General features: G+C 43.7%; 1 protein-coding gene across 1 annotated transcript in view; it reads left to right on the forward strand.

The window, feature by feature from the left end:
* The window catches only part of SLC27A2 (solute carrier family 27 member 2), a 319,902-nt gene extending 298,336 nt beyond the window's left edge, over nucleotides 1-21,566 (forward strand). The window contains exon 10 of the mRNA XM_086958245.1: nucleotides 21,266-21,566. Coding sequence (XP_086814371.1) covers nucleotides 21,266-21,442 — 177 coding nt within the window. The 3' untranslated portion in view covers nucleotides 21,443-21,566. The remainder of the gene's footprint in view (nucleotides 1-21,265) is intronic.
* The last annotated feature ends 675 nt before the right edge of the window (nucleotides 21,567-22,241 follow it).

Genomic DNA, 22,241 nt, shown 5'->3' on the forward strand with positions numbered 1-22,241 from the left:
CATTTGGAGGTCAAACAACGCAGCGGTAGGACTCCAAATCTGAACTGTAAGAAGAGTTTTCTAGCAGCCGGGGGATTAATTAAGTCAAAGACTCTTTCGAAGGCGGGGATATCCTTTATTTCCAGAAAGGTTTGAGATATTTTAAATAAGTTAGAGTCTGAGTGTAGTAGGGCTAGTCTGTAGTTCTTGTAAATGATTTTTAGATGTTGTTTAGAAACTTGAGTACAAGCTACCTCCGGATCAGGCCAGCATTCCCCCAAACCCATACCAACTAATAAGTTTTTAATATGAGCCAACCAAGGGAGCCTAGCAGCACCCCTGATTTCTAGAACTTCAGACAGTTTCTCTCTGTAGACAATGAGTTCTGGGGTCGACCCTAGGCGACGCCAGTATAGAAGGGGTCTGAGGCATAGGACTGCCTCCAGTTCCATTAAACACAAGTCTAAACGGAGAGGTGTTAGAGGGGTACTGCGCGGTAGATTAAAGAGATTCCTGATGTATTGGTTCTCTATCTGTATTAGGGACTTGGGCCTACAGTGCCCCCACTATTCTGCTGCATATAGCGCACCCCCACCGGCCTGAACCATGTAGATTTCCAATGCTGGACTGACTGCACCTTTGTTGGAGTTATTGTAAACCTTCAATAATCCCCCTGTGGACTGGGCTAATTTTAGTGTTGATTTACCTATATGTGCCCCCTTCTCCATTGTCTCAGTGATTGTGATGCCTAGATACGTAAATGATGTGACTCTTTCTAGGGGTACATTATTTAATGAAGGGTTTGGACGAGTGCTCTTGGGTTTATTAAAAACCATGAATTTCGTTTCCTGGAGGTTGATCTCAAGCCCCCTATCCTCACAGAACAATTGAAATGTGTCCAACACCCTTTGAAGTCCCGTAGGGGTTTTGGATACCAGAAGCATATCGTCGGCAAACATCATCACCGAGATTTGTTTTGAACCTAGTTTGGGGGCATCTAGATCTTTTTCCTCGGTCAACACTTTAATCAGATCGTTTATGTATAGGCTGAATAGTGTCGGGGCAAGAACGCAACCTTGGCGCACGCCTCGTTCAATCTGAATCGGAGCCGATAAATTGCCATCCTTGCCAAATCTTATCTGTGCGAAATTGTTTTCGTGCAGACGTTGTATAAGTTGTACAAGATATACCGGGGCCCCCTGCTTCAATAAAACAGACCATAGTTTAGACCTGGGCACCAGGTCAAAAGCTGACCTCAAGTCAACAAATATCAGGTACAAGCTCCCCCTCTCAAGGGAGACCGTCTTCCAATGGAGTAACTGAAGTCTTATGACCTGATCTAAAGTAGACAACTTTTCCCTAAACCCTGCCTGGAGTGGGGAAAGAATACTCTCCTCATCCATCCAGGATTGGAGTCTCAATAATAAGACTTGTGCAAAGATTTTTTGTGGGATGTTTATCAGACTAATTGGTCTGTAATTGCTTGGCAATAGTGGGGAGCCCTTTTTAAAAATAGGAATTATTTCAGCCCCTTTCCAGCTTTTAGGGATGTTCATGCCTAGCTAGAGTGCATTAAAAATGACACACAAATAAGGAGCCCAACTTTCTGGCTCACTCCTGAAGAGGTCCCCCGGGATTTTATCTAAACCAGGGGCCTTACCTGGGGGTAATCTCACTATTGAAACCTTGACTTCCTGCAGAGCTATGTTGGGGGCCTGTATATCATGGCAGAGATGATCAATTTGAATCTCTATGGTCTCTGTATCTTTATATAAAGATTCAAAATGTGCCCACCAGACCTCTTCTCCCAGGGACGGTTCAATTGCTTTACCTTGTGCCGTGGTGCCCATGTTTACAATTCCCCAAAAAGATCTCATATCCCTTTTCCCAAGTGAAGTTTTTAGTAACTCCCAGTTTTCCATTTCCCACCTGTGTTTAGCTACATGTACTGCCCCTTTATAGGCCCGTCTATCAATTCTTATTTGGGAAGCGTCTTTTGATTTAATTGAGGCCACTAGTGAGCTTTTGGCTTTCCGGCATAACGAGTTATACCATGGATGTGGCGCGGGTCTACTGGGTTTAGATGGTTTGCTTGGGAAAAAGAATTCTAGTGTTATTTTCTTAAAATTTTCCAGATTTTTCTCGATAGCCTCGATTTCCATGCAATCCCTGTCAGGATTGCATAGAATGGAGGCTTCTAAGAGCACTGGTAGATGTGTGTCATAAAGTGTGCTCATATTTTCCTGGGATTTTGCAAAGTTGACCCAACGTATACGCCTTCTACAGTTAGATAATATTCTCCCCTGGTCTTTGTGGGAATCAGTGCATATTGCTGTAATGGGGTAACAGAGTGGAGATCGACTACCAATGCATCGTGCTCACTATCGGTGCGGGGAAATATTTTAAAATCTACCAACCTGTCCCAATAGATAGTATTTAGCAGGATGTAGTCCAATATGAACCCACGATTTTTGCTGTGGAATGTAAAGGCAGATGAAGAGTCCGAATGAGATCTACCATTGCACGCTCTCAATTAATGCTTTAAAGAGATGCAATTCATCTGGATTACCTAAGATGTCCATTTAGTCACTAGAGGGCAACCTAATTCAGGGATTTTGAGCAGGGAATCCTCCTCTGAAATGATGTCACATTCCATGCCCTCTAAGGGTTCATATTGGCAATTGATGTCCCCGCCTAATGTGACCATGTTGTTTGCTGGAGTAGAGGATAAGACTGTGCCCAGCTCCTCAAGAGTGGAAGATTCCTTCCCTCCCGGGGTGGATCTTGAATAAGCATTAGTTAACATGATAGGGTTATGCTGTGGAAACAGCAACTGTATGCACAGTAGATCTTTAGAAGAAGTTTCTATTTGGGATGCCGTACAGCCTAGATGAACACCCACCCATGTAATTTGACCACACAGCGGTCTTCCTGCACCCACATGATTAGCCGGGATGTAGAAAGTAGCAAATCCTTGCATGGTGACTTCATCTCTGGCCCACGTCTCTTGTAGCATGCAGATATCATGATCTGCGATGAATTTGCTCCACTCCAGATCGTGTAATTTGTTATTGATGCCTGCTACATTCCAGGACAGGATTTTTGTGGTGCCTCTATTTGGTATACTCGTATAAGGAGTTCCAATTACCTGGGGGCAACTAATACCGAGTCCTGAATTTGGGATTGTCTGCGCAACTTCAACCTCTGCACTGCTCTGTACTAGAGAGCTATGGTAGTCGACTAACAGGAAAGACCCATCCCCTATTGCGGTGCTGGGTCGGGAGCCGCTCAAGCACTCTCCGCCTAGAGCTACCACACTAGGGGAATGGGTTTTAATTACACATACCCCAGTATCAGAATCCACTGTGTTATCCTGGATCCTTTCGTGTATGGCTGCGGAGGTTATCTTTTAGAGTTTAGTATTTTTTTTTGTCTTTTTATTAAAATTAGTAAATCAGATACATTTATTTACAGAAATATCACGAAAAGACCTGGTTAGAGTCAATCAAAAGAATTACATCATGTTCCATATATGAAATGAATCCCTATTCTACTCTAAACAGAAATGAACCTATCAGAACACATAAAAAGTCCTTTTGAAAAAGAGCAAGATGTAAAGGAGCATTGAAATAGTATCAATTTGACGTTGAACTTCTTGTGAAAAGTAGGTCTAGAAACTCATCTGAGTCTCTTCACTCAAATTAGCATCAGCAAACAGTTGCAGTACCACTCATTCAAATTCAGCTAAGAAATTAGTCACAGCAGTAGTCATAACCATCAAAAAAAAAGGATTCACCCACCAAATAAATAACAGAAATCATCGCCCACATTATGTCACAGCAAATAGGGCAAAAAGGGAAATAGAATGGTTGCCAAGGATGACCAGAACAGGACCAGACTAACCTACTCCTCTAACTAGGAACACGTATATTATAACACATAAACATGTAGCCATACGAGCTGGTGTTAGGTCATCTTAAGTAAATGAGTAAAGATTATTCGAGGGTCTGCTTCTTCTTCCTTCATTCCCACGGTAAACAGGCGAAGACGGCAAGGTGGTACCTGCAAGTGTCAATTTAGTTGCTAAACGGTTATGTGCGTTAGCTGCCTTCTGTGTTCCCACGAGAACCCTGCAGTATAAACTGTTGGCTATTCAGTATTCCACTGGGTGACAATGAACTATTCTTGAAGCATAAACATTCCTGTTGCATTGCAAGGATATTCAGTCATGATATTCACGTCTTCCTGTAAGAATTATTGTTTAATAGCTGCTCAGTATTCAGTATTGTGAATATGTGGCAGCTAGGAAACTATCTAAATACAATGGGAACATGACATCACTGATGATATCCCATTAACAAACCCATTCACCGACCTATACAACTACTGATACACACACTCACCTATACAGCCACTCACACAACCACTAATACATACAGTCACAGTGCCACTTACATCACATATGTTAGAAACAGTATAATCCTAAGTAGTACAAAAAGGTTAGTAATTTAACTTATGTAGTTGTTTAGTATATATCTTTAACTCTCAGAAACATTCACGAAGACAAACTCACTGGATAATATTAGCAATGATTTGACCCTGGGGCGCTAAGAGGGTTGAGCATTTGGGTAGGTATATGTCAGATCATGCACTGGTGTCACTTCTTCTTGGCTGGGGGGAGGAGGGTGCGCATACTGGTTGGCGCTGGTGTATTCCTTCAGAACTACTGTCTGATGAGGTCTGTAAAACGATGCTTCGAGAGACATATCTAGACGGTAACTGAGGATTGACTGGACCATTTGCTACGGAATGGGAGGCTCCTACGTCTGTCCTGTGGTGCCAATATATTGGAATGCCTTTTGGGTTCAAATAACAGCTTATCACAGACCTCAACGGTCATGACTGGCTGCTGAAGGTCTGCATGCAGAAGAAACATGCTTTGCTGCCATTAGAGGGGACATACAGGGGCTGTGGGTGTCTCTTGAAACACATACCCTTACCTCCAACCGCGGATGATTACATCAGGAACGGGATAAGTCTGGGCAGCTGTTAGCCTGGATATTATGACACGAACAGGATATTCCGCCTATCTTGCAGATTCACGACCCAGGGGGGTCAGGTGTTGACACAGACAGCCTTGGTATCACCCTTTTATAGTGTATACAGAGAGACTGGGTATGGTTGTCCCGATAGGGAGGAGAGAATTTTACGAGTGGTGGTGCTGCAGTGAGTGGCTCCTAACGATGCCTGTGACCTTGATGAAGAACTTATTCGGGAGGAATTGAGAGCTGTGCTTCGAGGTCTGTATAGATCTAAAGCCCCTGGGGGTGACGACTTCCCCGCAGAATTTTATCAGGCATATCCCGATGTGCTTGGGGAAAATGTATTACATATTTTACAAAGGCACTGGTCTTGGTGCCTTGCCCCAGACTATGCAAGAGGTAATCCTTTACCAAATATTGAAATCGGGCGGGGACCCTGGAGACCCCTCCTCATACAGGCCCATCACTTTGATTAACACAGATGTAAAAATCCTTTGTAAGTTGTTGGCAAAACGATTACAGGGGGTTATTCGTACTCTGGTCCATGAGGATCAGTGTGGATTTATACCCGCTCGCAGCTAAATCTTTAACTTGTGGCTTCTGATGCACGTATTACATGAGACCACGGAGTCGGATGAGGACCTTGCCCTTGTGTCATTAGACATTGATAAGGCATTCAATACTGTTGTGGGAGGAGCTATCTCATGAGAGTACTTCAGCCCAGTCTTCCAGGGGTGGAAACAACTGTTTTACACTCAGCCTGTAGCTGTTGTTAAGGTGAGGGTAGAGGTTTCTGAGGATTGGTTGATTGAGCAGGGAACCCAGCAGGGATGCCCTCTCTCTCCACTGTTATTTGCCTTAGCCCTAAAGCCTATGGCCATCCTGCTATGCGAGGAACTGAGGGAATGGGGCATACACGTCGGTGGGGCGACCCATGAAATTTCTCTGTATGCCGACCACACGTTGATATATGTTTGATCTCTGACTGACACGATGCCGGTGTTCATGCAGCACCTGGAGGACTCAGGACTTGTGTCTAGCCTGTGTATCAATCTCAAGAAACTGCTGCAGTTTTCTCTGGGCCTGCCGACCCTGCTGCCGCAGAATCAATTGCTATACTTGGGTATCCAGTGGGAACCTGAGGTATTCCGATATTTTGGCATTATGGCCACTAGGACAGCGGCGGAACATCGGCACACAAATGTAGACCACCTGGTGGGAAGTCTCACTAAATCAGTAGCGTTTTGGAATACCCTACCATTGTCAGTCATGTGGCGGGTGGCAGAGGCAAAAATGGTCTTCCTTCCTTGATGCTAATACTTAGTACAAAATGCACTTTTTCCTCTGCAGGAACCCTAGACAGTCTCCTTATCTCATTGGTATGGACAGGGAAACACAGTGTAGTTGTCCTTGAAGTCTTGAAGAGGGATATGGAAGAGGGTGGCTTGGCGATCCCGGATATTTATCTGTATAGCTATGCTGCACATCTCCAACATGCTGCCCAGTGGCCTATAGCTGGCAACAACTGGGAGAAGCAGCTTCTCCGAGGCATCCTGGAGGGGGAAACGTTGCCACATCTTCTAATGAGGGGGGCTGGGTGGATGGACCAGTACTCAGGGGCATAACACAGGCCCCCGCAGCCCCCACGTTGCGGGGGCCCCCTGCGCTCCAGGGGCCCCCTCACTTATCACTTATCATGAATGAATGGTGTGCAGTGCGCACGCAACGCCCGGCGGACCGGACTCTTAATAAATTAAATGGTGTGCAAGGCATGCAGGCCTGGGGCCCCTCCGGCCCGGGACCTCAGAGGCTCATCAATGATGATCATTAATTATTAATAATTGGTGCATGTGCACGCTTGGATGGGCTCAGAGGCTTGTCCACGGCGACGCGCTCTTCATTAATAAAATGGTGGTGCGCAACAACTTCGGCGTACACGGCAGTGCACAGGCTCCTAGCCGGGCCCCTGAGCCTCTTAATTAAATGGTTTGCGGGCCTGCCCGGGGCTGCCTCTGAGGCTCTTTATAAGTAAATGGTGATTTTTTTCCGCAACACGTTCTCCAGGTTGGGGGCGGGCAGGTCTGGTGAGGTGACCAATGCCCTGATTGCATTTGCCATGATAATGACATGCGCATTGATCGGGTGCGCAATTAAAAGTGCGCATGAGACAGACTGGTGTGGCATCCCAAGACCCAGCCATGCTTCTACTACGCAGGACTGTCCGAAGACCGAAGTCCGTCACCGGCCATAAATAATTTGAATTAATTTATTACTAGCCCCCCCAGCCCCTGGCTGGCTAGCCTTGCCCTGCCTTGCCTTCTGCTGCATGCCTGGCCAGCCTGCCTCACGCCTACCTCCCTGAAGCTGCAGCTTACAGGCCAGGCCCAGCCTCAGCCCTCAGGTCAGGTGAGTCTACTCTGCGTCGGAGCCTAGTCTTCCACATGGGTGATTTGATCTTCCTCACCAGCCTCACTTTATTTTTAGAGCATTCCAAATGTGTACACTACAGCCACAATAATTAATTTTATTAAAAGATACCCATAACAGACTTTATATCCATCTCAACTACAAAATGATGTTGATAATACTGTGCTTTTATTGACCTACTTAAAAAAATTATTCAAATTGAAAAATAGCTTTCTTTTGACTACATTTCTATAAAATCCGTGCAGAAAGCTAATGAAAACGAAGTTTTAATTCAATTGCACTCTACGCTGCCAATAACAGATGGTAATGAATTAAATATAAAATATTTGCATATTTTACATAGTATTTCTTTTAATGACCGATGTTCAGTTTTTTTAATTTTACCTGCTTGTGCAAGGCAAGGCAAGGCAAATTATTATAAATTGTAGAATAAACAAGCGGAAGTAAAACCTGCATGTTTAAAATGTATAAGAATAGCAATCTTTGAGAATGGGTGGTTTGTACTTTTCTGTCAAACTATGCACAATGTAGCTAAATGGCGGGAAAAACAACGTAACCCAGAGCCTCTTATCTGGTTAATACCTACATATAAAACATTGTGTCTTAAGAAATCCCACTCTGTTACGAGGGAACCAATGGCCATAGATTTGTTTACGAAAAATGAAGCAGCAACTGAAACGGCGAGAACATAGACTAATACGACATTCCTTGTTAGGAAATGATTTCCATGTAGTTTAATGTATGCATGAATATGTAATACATGAATCTCCAGTGGAAATTCCTCTTGACTTAAGTAGACAAAGCCCCCTATTCACATACAGCCTTCTAAAGCCCCTTTCCACTGCCATGTTATCAATTACCTATTCTATTTCTGCACTCAGCATTCAAATTGAACGCATATCGATGGTACACACACTTTTGTAGGCAGTCTCCGGCAATCCAACCAGACCCATGTCTGGTCCTACCTTGCGCAGCACTGAGACGTGCTGGAATGCTCCAAAGTACCACCTTTAGGTTAGAGGAGATCTTCGTTAGTTATTCCACCCATTCATACCAGAAGGAAACTTTACACAGGCCTTACAACCAAGTCGGCTGCTTCCCAACTAGACCTTCTACTTCTCCTCTATTTCATTGAATCCATCTGAGGTGTGGACCTTCCTCCCCTGCCCACAGCGCCGGGCTAAGAGTCTGTTTAGTCCCTGTAATACCAGGGAGTTGCCCGGATTCACCATCCACTGCTATAATTGTGGATCATGCCCTGCAACAGCCAGCCTGATGTCAGATGGGGAAGAGCCCTTCTAACTACTCTGCAATATAAGCTTCTATATGACAATAACTGGCATTGTTGCTTCGCTTATCACTCCATTAATTATTCTACGGAACTTTGTTCTTGGACTTTGCTCTTCTGGCACTGTATTACGTGAAGATTGCACTGTGGTATAGTATTACAGTGCCATATGAGGTTTTATGTTATGTACCCCACATCTACTTCCTCTATAAATTTCAAGAAAAGATTTAAAATGGCCACCTTGACAAGACACCCAGAGTACCTCAATGTTGTAGTTTATATGAATATAAAAAGTGGGCCAGCTAAAGCAGACATCCTGTTCTTTATGAAACATCCCAAGGAATGACAAGAAACTTTCCTGAAAACATTCAATATTACGCAGGTCGGTCGCAAAGATACAGCCATCAATGCAACTGATCAAAAAAAGCTCAACACAAACATTAATTTTCAACCACACATTGATCCAGGCCAAAGGCAGAAACCTAAGGAACTTTGATAAAATGTCCACAACATCGTGCACACCAAAACAAGGCGGGCAACACCTGGGGTACCAGCATCCTCACTCACAACTACTACATTAAGATAATACATATCTCAGACCAAACATCATACCAAGATCACAAAATACCACAGAGCAATAGTACAACCTTACCAAGCTTCAATATGTATAACTTTGGTTGAATGTTTTTTTTTGTGATTTCATAAATGTGTGCTATGAGCTTGTGCCAGTGTGGTTCCTAAGAAATAATTAAAATACTGGAAGTATTTTGTAGCATCTGATTAACTAACATTCAATTCCTTAGTACATTTTTCCCAAACTGCCAGATCTTAATTTCACCTTAGTGTCCTGGAGCTATGATCAATTTTAAAATGATATTTTCCAGCCAGGCGTAAATTCAATAGAATAATTAAATTCATTTGACTAGAGAGGGTGCAGTTCGCGAATGCAACTGTGCCTATGTTGAATTGTGATAGCGGTAGCAGGCACATGCATTCCAGTGAAAACAGCAGGAATAAGAAGCAAGTGGCTTTAAGGGGTTTGTGTGCTGGCAGCTATGTTTGAACAGCCCCTATGGTAAGGAAGGCCAACCTCTCCAGCTGGCTTTAGAGGACCATGTGAGGGTTTGAAAACTGGATTGACAGACATTTCAGGAATGTATCTGCTCTTCTTGGGAAGAAACTTTTGAGATCAAAGGAGGTGTTAGCTATGGGGGAATTCTGTCATGTAATTCTTCCCAATATTGCATGTGAGATTTCGAGTGTTGAAAAGCAAATCTCACAAAACTTAAGTGACCTCATACTATGATAAAAGAGATATGCTTTTGGTGGGAAATTATTTTAGTAATAGCTAGTTTTCCAGATACATTAGGAGGATTGCCACTTAATAGACTCTGTACACCTCTTTCTCGCCGTTCATGACTTGATGAATGGAAGTATGCAGATTAACTTCCTCGGTTGACAGTGAAACATATTTGGAATTTGTCAGACCAAACACTACAATTGTTTTCCTGGAAAAGATGTGGCTGTTTACAGTCTGTCCTCTAAACATCGCCTCACACACATTGAGCCTAGTTTCACTTAGAGGATCGCTTTGCCATGAATTCTGTGACTTAGAAATAGCCCTGTGAATTTCCAGAGGTATCTGTGCTTGAGGCCCTGTTAATCCATAGAATTGGAATCTTGAAGTGGACTGTGCCCAGTTGTGTGGAGGTGAACTCTTCCCATGGGGGCTATTATCCCATGTTTGACAATATTTCTTTAAATGCACATAGTCTGAAAGAAAGAGCAGTGTTGTTCCCTCATTTTAATTGTTATTCATTATGTACTTCTTAGAGTCTGCAATAAATTTGTAGTGCTTTTAGCCACGTTTGGGCATATTTTCAGGTTGGTCCCGTTTGGGTGTTATTCACTTTATCTTTATTTTTGACAAAGGTTTCCCATTAGATTTACCCGAGCCCCAGTATACAGTATCCAAATGTGTCCTGATTAAAATGTATGGAATGCACATTTTACATTTTCATGATTTTAGCAATTTTTTTCCTTTTCTTTAAGTTTAAATATTTTTAGTAAATTGTATACATGAACATCATAAATAAGAATTTTCCCTGTTCCTCCCTTCTGCTCCCTCAAAAAAGAGAAAGCCCGTTAGTTAGAAAGTCCACTCCATGACACTGTGCTCACTTTATATGAAATAAGGGTATCTATCCACTTCCTATAAGGTAGATTTCCCATCAGCATCTAGCTGCCTCCTGCGTTGTGTTACCTATCGGCTGGCTTATGCATTCAGGTTAATTTCCTGCACTTTTTCAGCCACACACGCTCTTCTCATTCATAAGACTTTCAAGCCTCTAATCTGCCTCTATGAAATTCAGACAGTGCTCTAATTTAAAAATCAACATTACATGTCAGGGTTATGGGCACTCCAACCACCAACAAAGCACAAAGGGTTAATATGCCTGCTACAAAAACCGTGGACCTTGCAGATCACAGAACTGAGTGTGAGTAAACTATGAGAAGAGCTATAAAAAAAAATTAAATGTTTGTCAGAATGGTGCTATAGAGAGATGAGGTGCATTGTTGTTGAGTGGTAGTGAGGGAATTCATGGAAAAGGAGGAGGGAGGATGCGGGTGAAAAGACTGTCAGATGCCAACCAGAGACCTTTTGAGGCATGGGCAAAGTGGGCTACGGCCCAGGGTCCCAGACTTTAAGGGGCCTCCTGATAAAACCAGCTCTGTTCTGTAGAGTCTTGCCCTGATGACATTAAATGATTCTTGAACAGATTATTTTAAATACAACTTTCCTTCGCTTTTTTCAATATTTGTGATGTGTGGTTCGAGCAGATCGGCGTGGCATCGTTGTCTCAAAATCCTGTGATACTGGGGATTGGGGAAAAATCATTAATCTCCCTGTGCCTAACAAAAAAGTATGTTGTTCTTTCCAGTGAGTCCCTGTGTATTTCATTCCATCGTGGGCTTTGCAAACTCACTATTAACACTGTTAGTGAGTTTGCAAAGTCCATGATGAAATGAACTATATACTTTTTTGTTAACACACTCTTTGAAGTGCTTAAAAAAGTGGTAATGTTTATATAGCGGAAACGCGACCCAAAAGTATTATCGCAGCTGGCTTTAAATGAGCGCGCCAGTCAGTTCTTGACTTTGTGTGTATGAGGACTGGAGGGAGGACACTGACTGGTACCGATTGTGTCCTGGGTGTGTACTGACTGGCGCGCTCATGTAAAGCCTGCTGCGCTAATACTTTCGGACCGCGTACCCGCTATATAAAGATTAACACTTTTTGAGCTGCAGTGATTGCTTCTCTAAATTTTGTCTACAGAAAGTGAACAATAGGTTAATCATAATATTTCTTCTGGAATGTTTCTATTTAGTTGTTTGTTTACTTGTTGGCAGTTTAAATTTTAAAAATATGTGAGGTTCTCTGCATTGTGTCTTGAAGTCTGTTATGAAGCTCTGTGGTTATACTGAATAAGCAGCTACCATGTTGTTGTTATATGACATGCCTTTATTAATGTAATACCTGCACTTTCACAATTGCTTTATTAACCTTCTTGCTTCTCACATTTGCTTGAAAATGCACCATTTACCCACTCTTTTTTCAAAATGTTCTCAGGGGAGAACCTCCCGAAGCCCCTTTTAATGGTTCAGGCTGGCTCGCCATGGTGCTCTCCCTAACAACATTTACGCCTCACCATTTTCAAATGTCACCAGCCACCACTGGTTATCAGTCAAGTTTTTATGGAATTCCAGGTTTGGGTTAGGCTTTCAAAGTTTCATGTTTGCGCCCATTATTGTCAATTCTAATTTTGACCCTTCATTGTTAATTTTCAGCCATAAGCAGTTCCTGAGACATTAGGACCGCTCTTTAGCATTGTTCGGATTGCTGCCGTTCCTGAGACAATATGATCGCTCCTTGGCAGTGTTTTTATTGCTGCAGTTCCTGAGACAATAGGATCGCTCCTTGGCATCATTCTGATTGTTGTCTCAGTTAAATAATCTGCTTTTGATATTTTTGTTACAAATGATGTAGCTTATATGTTAAGAAGGTTGTTGGAGGTTTCAAATCGAAATATGCCAGATATTTGGGCGGTGGGGCAAAGTGGTAGATGGTGGGCCGGGCCACCGGGGGGGGGGGCCCTCCCTGTGTTTTGCAGGGGGACCCCCTCAAGTTTTGTTACTCCGCTGCCAGTTCTCTATTTAATTCAACACACCGCGGATATATGGGAAACAGCAGTAAAAATGATACTATGCAGAGCCCCCTTTGACAGGGAGTTACCCATATGGGACTTGGAGCATTTCTGCTCTATTAACCAGGATATGTCCATTGACAGATGGGGAGCTTGTCATTCGGAGTTGTCATTCGGAGGGAGACCTATATCTGGGGGAATTTTTATCACCTTCCAGGTGGTCCAGCATATGTTTGAAGTGGGCCAGGGACAATTACTACAATTTGCTAAATTGGACAATACAGTGAAAGAACTCTGGTGTATGTATCATCTCATTTAGCTCTTCTACAGGGCTCTCCGTGAGGACCAGTCAAACCGGAACTAAAAATCGTTTTAAATGTCTCCATTTCAACTGCTTACACCACACCTATATGACACCAGCTAGGCTCAATTGTATTGACACTAATATGAGGGCGTGTTGTACACGCTGTGGAGAGGGGAGCCATGTTTCTACATCTTGCTTAACACTGTGTGGAAGTCTATGGATTCTTGTAAGTGGTGGTGCCCTGCGTCTCTACGGCAGTGGGTATTGTCTTCCCTATGACCCCTGGTGTCTGTCTGCTGAGGGGGATCAAACGGCCCAAGGGTCGCAGAATTTCACATGAGCTCTTTCAATTGGCATTGCTACTCGCAAAGCGGAGGATAGCGATGGGATGGATGGGTTCAAGAGTCTCAAGCGAGGTCTTATGGGTAAAAAATGTGTTGGGATGGGGTATTACTGAGAAACAACATATGAAACTCTCTCGTACGGATAACAAGGTTGCTGAGGATTTAGAGGCCGTAGGGGTGATGTTGGACTCCATTAATGGATACGATACTGTGGATCCGGTCTCAGATCAGGGGGACCTGGACTAAAGGGGAAATCGAACCATAGCTAATACAAGTGAGCTTATACCGTCTAGTGTGTTTGTTGGAGCCATACTCTTCATATATATAACATTATGTCTTGACCGCTTGAAAGATTGCTCCACTGAATTGCACTTGAAGTTTTTGATTGTGATAATGGCACCTGTTACCATGCACATTATGTTGTGTTGTAATATAAAAAATGCACAAAAAGTTTAGAAAAATAAAAATAAAAAGAATGTCCTTATGAGCAATGTAGCTAATGCAGATCAAATAAAGCAACTTTTAAAGGAATTCACAAGGTCTATGTTATTAGGATAAAAGAAAGATTCAGCTTAGGAGAGAACATGTCTAAATGCCTTACCTGCATTTATCAGATTTTTAGTGGAATAAACTCAAAAATTACATTACGTTGCAAAAACATCAAATCATTTTGTAATACTGAATAGTACACTTTAACCATTATAATCACATTAAAATAGCTTATGTTAGGAATGGCCTACTGATGTCCAGTTGTGGGTAGGTCCAGCGCTGTGGAAGAATGGTAATTGAGCTGTTTCTCCCTCCCCAATGAGCGAGTACATTGGATGTCACAGTTGGGGTCTCATGCACATCCCCTTCTAGGTGTGCTCCAGAAGGTAGGAAAAATAAATTCCACATTTTTCACTTACACTCAGGACTACGACACAAGTTCAAATTGCGGGTGAGGAGATCTCTCAGTCTACATTTTTTGACCGTCCCCACTAGAATAGATGAGGATCCCCGGTCCTGAAGAAATGCCATAGATCCTATTAGACTATTTAGGGCATGAAACATGTCGGCCATCTCCACTCCACACATATCACCTTAAGCCAGAGGTCTTCAATCTGTGGGGCGCGACCCCCAGGGGGGTCGTGGAGTCCTTTGAAGGGGGTCGCAGATTCTGTCCCTGGCTTGGGCTGATGAGGGTGCTCATGGCGAGGCCTAATTCACACCGAGGTGTGAAAAACATCGAAGCCTCATTAACAAGTAAAAGACTTGTCAAGTACTCGGGTGTGTCTGTGTGTGTCCCTGAAGCCGTTTCGAGCTGGGGGAAGTGGGGGAGCAGGCTGTAGTGTAGCCTGCCCTTTGAGGTCAATGGATATTGCGCACCTGGAGCTGTGGGTCCCTTGACAAATCCCCCGCCCCCAGCAGGGAGGCACAGAGATGCCCTCCCATGATCGGGAAAGAAGGAAAAACTCGCAGAGAGATACTGACCCCCCCCCCCCCTTCCCCTCCCCCATGAGAAAGGCACAGAAAAGGTGGGTGAATGAATGATGGGTGGATGGATGGATGTAAGGATGAAGGATGGATGGATGTGTGAAAAGGTGGGTGGATGAATGATGAATGGGTGGATGAAAGGGTGGATGGATGAAAGGATGGATGGATGAAAGGGTCGATGGAAGGAAGGATGAAATGGTAGCTGGATGAAGGATGTATGGATGGATAAAAGGTTGCATGGATGAATGATGGATGTATGGATGTGTGAAAAGATGGGTGGATGAATGATGGGTGAATGGATGGATGAAAGGGTGGATGGATGAACGATGGATGTATGGATGGATAAAAGATTGCATGGATGAATAATGCATGGATGGATGTGTGAAAAGGTGGGGGGATGAATGATGGGTGGATGGATGAAAGGGTGTGTGGGTGGATAGATGAAAGGGTGGATGGATGATGGATCGATGTATGGATGGGAGGATGAATGGGTGGATGGATGTATGTATGGATAAAAGGTTGCATGGATGAATGTTGGATGGATGCGTGAAAAAGTGGGCGGATGAATGATGGGTGGATGGATGGAAGGGTGGATGGGTAAAGGATGGATGTATGGATGGAAGAATGAAAGGGTGGATAGATGAAGGATGGATGTATGGATGTAAGGATGAAAGGTTGGATGGGTTAAAGATAGATGGATGAAGGATAGATGTATGGATGTAAGGATGAAAGGGTGGACGGATGAAGGATGGATGAAAGGGTGGATGGATGGAAGGAAGGATGAAAGGGTGGACGGATGAAGGATGGATGGATGTAAGGATGGATAAAAGGTTGCATGGATGAATGATGCATGGATGGATGTGTGAAAAGGTGGGGGGATGAATGATGGGTGGATGGATGGATGAAAGGGTGGGTGGATGAAGAATGGATGTATGGATGGATAAAAGATTGCATGGATGAATGATACATGGATGGATGTGTGAAAAGGTGGGGGGATAAATGATGGGTGGATGGATGGATGAAAGGGTGGGTGGGTGGATGGATGAAATGGTGGATGGATGATGGATAGATGTATGAATGGGAGGATGAAAGGGTGGATGGATGTATGGATGGATAAAAGGTTGCATGGATGAATGATGGATGGATGTGTAAAAATGTGGGTGGATGAATGATGGGTGGATGGATGAAAGGGTGGATGGGTAAAGGATGGATGTATGAATGGAAGGATGAAAGGGTGGATGGATGAAGGATGGATGTATGGATGTAAGGATGAAAGGGTGGATGGGTGAAGAATAGATGGATGAAGGATAGATGTATGGATGTAAGGATGAAATGGTGGACCGATGGATGGATGTATGGATAAAAGGTTGCATGGATGAATGATGCATGGATGGATGAGTGAAAAGGTGGGAGGATGAATGATGGGTGGATGGATGGATGTATGGATGAAAGGGTGGATGAATTAAGGATGCATGTATGGATGGGAGGATGAAAGGGTGGATGGATGTATGGATGGATAAAAGGTTGCATGGATGAATGATGGATGGATGTGTGAAAAGGTGGTTGGATGAATGATGGGTGGATGGATGGAAGGGTGGATGGGTAAAGGAAGGATGTATGGATGGAAAGATGAAAGGGTGGATGGATGAAGGATGGATGGATGGATGGAAGGATGAAAGGATGGATGGATGTGTGAAAGTGTGGGTGGATGAATGATGGATGGATGTGATGAGGTCTAACAAGCGCATTTATGGTTGTCAAAGGATGATGATGAGGAGTACCAGTTTCTAGAAACTTTTGTCAGAAGGGGGTCCTTACCCCTAAAAAGGTTTTACAAGGGGGTCTCGGCATCAAAAAGTTTGAAGACCTCTGCCTTAAGCTGTAGTAGGTATAAATCTCCTCGGCAGCCATGACTTTTTACAGTCGGTTGTTTTTATTTGTAGCAGAGGAACCCTGTGAATAAAATTGTTTTACGAATCCAATAGCAATTTTTATACTCATTTTATGCTTCCCGCTTCTACTCACTACACATAAGCCCTCACATCACTTCTTAGCTTCATGGCAGCAACCAGAGAAGAGATCCGCAAAGAGTCCCCTTGTGGGGCCCATTAGGCATTGCAGTGCTGGCCCAACAAGGAGCTGGCCTATGATAAAGCATGACACCCTTTGGGGGGTGAGAGGGCCCTTGCTCCTAATTGGAGAGACTCCACTTACAGTACCCCTTCCATGTCTGGAACACCTATCTTTCCACCCTTTCCATTCCCTTACATGCAAATAAATCTCTTTTCTCACATGTCTCAAGCATGCTTTTACTTTGCTGTTACTTCACTTGGCTCTATCTGTTTGTCTCTTCCCTTAACGTGTGCAACATAGACTTTCAGGTTTTTGAAACTTAAATCAGTAACGGTATTGTGTATAGCAGAAACAAATGTTCTGTGTCATCAATATGCACTAATGAGAAACCAGCAAGTGCAAAATAGGTCAGCCCAATGTACCAACTCCATTTTGTGAGTCGCTAATCAATTAGCGACTCGTAAAATAGGGTGAGTGACTCGCTATTAGGAAGGAGCGTGCCAAGGGCGTCCCTTCCTAATAGCGACTCCAAAACCTATGAATGAATGTTTTGCGACCGCAATTGCAGTAGTAAAACACTTGCAGTTTACAACCCTTTTCAGAAGGGTGGTAAACCACTCGCAAACTGGAAGGGGGCCCCAGCGGACCCCTTCCCCTTTGGGAATGGATGTGCAAATATTTTTTAAGAAAAGGCAGTGGTCCCAGGGGCCACTGCCTGCTGTTAAATAATGAAACTGAAATGTTTCTTTTTTTTTTTTTATGCATCCTGTTTTCTTTCAAGGAAATTGGGCGGCATTTTCTTTTTTTAAAACTGCTTTATTGACAAAGCAGCCCGAGATATGGTGGTCTTCTAACCCTAGCAGGCCACCATCCCAGGGAGTGCCAGCCATTTCCAGTGGGGTCGCAACTTGCAACAGTCTCATTAATGTTCATGAGGAATGCAATTTGCAATTCCATTGGGAATCGCAAACAGTGTCTGAGACACTGTTGTACATTGGATTTTGCAACTCGTAAATTGCAACTAGCAATTTGTCGCAAATTCCAATTATTAAAGGCTTTTATAGCGCGCTCTATTACTAAAAAAATAGTATCCTGGCGCGTTGAAGGCTGAGCAGTTTGGGAGAGGACAAATATCTGGATGCAAAGATAGAAAAAAATTAGACTATGATATTGAAAAGGTGAGTTTTTAGTCCTTTCTTAAAAGCACTAAGAGTCGATGCAGTTTTCAAGTGAAGGGGAAGAGCATTCCAGGATTTTGCTGCTCTCACTGAGATTGATTGGCCGCCAAGTCTGCAATATTTGAATTTGGGAACGGACATTTGGCACAAGTTGGCCGATCGCAGGGGGCGATTAGGGACATACAAATAAAACCTTTTCCTCAGGTAAACCGGGCCAGTTTGATGGATAGCTCGGTAAGCAAGCACTAGAATTTTAAACAAAATCCTGTGGGCAACTGGAAGCCAGTGGAGAGCACATAGCAGAGGACGAGCACTGGAACGCCTAGGGGCATTAAACAGGAGTCTGGCCGCGGCGTTCTGAATGACCTGAAGACGGTGAATCAGGTATGCCGGCAATCCACAGAACAGTCCATTCGCGTAATCCAGCCTAGAGAGTACTAAGGCACGAATGACAGTCTCTTTAGCTTCTTTCGGTAGGAAAGGGAAGAACCTACGTAAAGTTTTTAAGGTAGAAAAACAGACCCCAGTGAGTTTCTTTAAGTGGTCCTCAAACTTAAGGTTCTTACCGAACCAAACCCCTAAGTTTTTCACCGGTCCAGATGTGGCTTTTGGAGGGGGTAGGTCAGCGGGCCAAAGACGCTCACTAAAATCCTCAGGAAAAGAGCCATACAGCAGGATCTCAGATTTACTTTCATTACATTTTAGCTGGGCATGTGCTAACCATTGGAAAACAGAGGACAAACAGAGTTGGGCCGCCGACGTATCTAAATTATCTTTAGACCAGGTAAACAAAAGTTGTGTGTCGTCGGAGTACGCCATCATTTTTGCCCCCAACTGTTCAGCAAGGTAGATTAGAGGGGTAAGGTAAATGTTAAAAAGTAAAGGGCTTAAAGTGGATCCCTGTGGAACACCAGTAGAAAGTAATTTCGGGGTAGAGGCAAATGGAGGCAGCCAAATTTGTTGTGTGCGGTTATTTAAAAATGAAGTCAGCCAGTCAAGTGCGGGGCCAGTAACACCAATGTCGGCTAGTCTGGCGAGTAAAAGGGAGTGAGGCACCGTATCGAAGGCAGCAGAGAGGTCTAGTAAGATCAGAGCCGCTCTGCCACCTTCGTCAAGACACTCCCGAATAGCCTCCGATATTTCGACTAAGGCCGTCTCGGTACTATAGGCGGCCCGGAAACCAGACTGAGCTGGATGTAGGGCCTCTGTCGATTCAACAAAATTATCCAGCTGATTGAAAACAATCTTTTCACAGATTTTTGCAAGAGCAGGGAGCAGAGATATTGGCCGAAAATTGGACGGAGTGGCCGGATCTAGTCCATTTTTTTTTAACAATGGGAGCAATTTTGCTTGCTTCCAGCAGGCGGGGACAGTAGCCGTAAGAAGCGAGAGGTTGATGATCTGGGTTACCTCATTTCCCACTGTTTCCGCTAAACCCGCAAATACTCTAGCCGGGCAAGGGTCAGAGGGAGATCCTGATTTTTAAGCAGCAACAATAGCAATGATGTCAGAATTTAGTTGTGGGGTGAGTTCAGCCAGTTGCTCAGTGCGTGGAGGCAATGAAGGAAGCAGAGTAGTTAAAGACGATGTGGGGCCATTACAAACATTTTGCAGATCCACCTGAATTTTAACAATTTTTTCAATAAAAAACTCAGATAGTTCTTCACACCATTCCTTCGATGCAGGTAGCAGAGGTTGTGACGCACAGGGAGATACAAAACTTTTTACAATCGTAAAGATTTCCTTACTATTGTTGTTGGCTTTGTTAATACGTCCAGCATAGTAGCTACGTTTGGCAGATCTGATGGCTGCATAATACTTTTTTTGCGCAGCCCGCAAATCATTTTTCGCCTCGGGAAGATAGGCTTGTCTCCACAACCTCTCTAGCTTTTTACAGCCTGATTTGAGGTCGCGGAGGGCATGAGAAAACCAAGGTTTGGAGGGGGTAGAACGGAGTCTACGGACCCGGCTGCTATTAATTGATGCAACAGTCGCGCATTCCACCCATGAGTTAAATGCGCTGGCAGCAGCCTCAATATCAGGGGGAAGCAAAGGGCGAGAAGCAGCAAGGCCATCAGAGAGGGTATTTAGGTTAATCTTCTGTGTGTGGGCAGTTTGGGGATGAATCACAACAGAAGTCAGTAGAGGCCAGGAGAATCTGATAAGCTTGTGGTCCGACCAGATTACTGGCTCAGGATGGGCCATAGTGATATCGAAATTCGAGCATACCAGATCCAGAATATGATCTCCTAGATGGGTTGGAGCAGCCACCCATTGTCTTAGCTGGGCCATAGAAAGAGCATAGAATGGTCGTACATCTAAGTGATTTACTTTTCTGTCTCTTATATCCGCAGTGGGAAATAGATAAATATGTTTATATGTTGAGTAGAACTCATTTTACCGTTATAAAAACTTCGCTACAGGAAGTGTTTGTCTCGTCCGACACCCGCAATCCCCGCCTGAATCAATCTTTTTTTTCAGTATGTTTGTTTATAATTGCTTTGGAAGTCTGCTGCGTCTTGAGGTTCACATTTGATTCTGAAATTTAATTGCAAAAAATGGGTCTGAAATGTAATTGATAAAAGAAGGACTTTTCTCCGCGGGAGAAGTTGGTACGCACTAGGGGCACTCACTTATGCACGCTGCAAAAGGGGGAGGGTAATGGTACCCTCTGTGGTGCGAGTGGGTCAGGGTTCGGCAGGGGCGCCACGTCATCTCACTTATGCACGCTGCAAAAGGGGAAGGGTAATGGTACCCTCTTTGGTGCGAGTGGGTCAGGGTTCGGCAAAGGCGCCACGTCATCGCCATGCGCCAGCGCAGCATGAGGGTTTCGCTTTTGAAGGTAATGATTAGATGGGTTGCTGCTGAAGTACAGGATCAGGATTGTTTTCAAGCTTGTGCCATTTCAAAGCACTGATCATTTTCCATGTAATTATTATTATTTTCTAGGATGAACTGGAGATCACAACAACTTTCAAGCAGCGGAAAGTAACACTGGTGGCGGAAGGTTTTGACCCATCCGCCATCAAAGACCCACTATATTTCCTAGATGAAAGTGAACGCGTCTACCTCCCAATGACTCAGAGCATTTACGAGTCTATACAAGAAGGAAAAATAAAACTGTGAGCCTGGCCACAGTCGGCGTGCAGCAGACCTCTACAGCTTTAATTTCACAGCTATCACCATTTTTTCAATTGTTTACAGAGATGTTTTTCCTTTTAATTAAAAGAGACAAATTCTAAAAATGAAAGACCATGTAGTGGGCGCTTTCTGTTTAATGTTTTCTCAATTATTTGCCAACATGAGTTGAGTTGCCCAGGGGAGCCAATTTGTGATGTGGTTTTCACTGGGGAGATGCGAGCCAAAAAACAACAACACTTGAGCTTCTGCAAGACAACCATACAGATCGAAGGGCCGGAGAACAAATGTTAAACCGAACAATTGCATTCATGGGTGATGGCTCAATACCATTTCGCAGAACAAGGGGTTCGCTTTAAAAGTTGTTTCCCTACGTTTCTTCGACCTTTGCACTGTACGTTTCATACTTCTACTAAATGCAAAAAAATGCTTACATTATTTGTGCGGGCGTTAGGGGGTGTAAAGAATTCGGATCTCATTGTCAATCTACAATATTGCGAAATATTTTTGAATATCAATGATATATTTCTTGAATGAAAAGAGTAATAGTAGGTATTCCTAATTTGCACTGATAATGTACTCTTTCGGCATGGCCAATGGAATTATGCAACAAGGTTTATTTACTAAATTATACAGCAAGAAAATACAAGTCATGCTGTGTAATGCAGCACCTTCTATGATAGTGTTAGCTCATTTCTTTTGGTATTTTTAGAGTTAACCGTATCTGGAGACAGGTTTCACTGCATTTGTACAAGTCTAAAATCCAAATACTGCTATAAGCAACGAG

The sequence above is a fragment of the Lissotriton vulgaris genome, chromosome 2_1 (assembly GCF_964263255.1).
Source record: "Lissotriton vulgaris chromosome 2_1, aLisVul1.2, whole genome shotgun sequence".
In the NCBI taxonomy this organism is placed as follows: Eukaryota; Metazoa; Chordata; class Amphibia; order Caudata; family Salamandridae; genus Lissotriton; species Lissotriton vulgaris.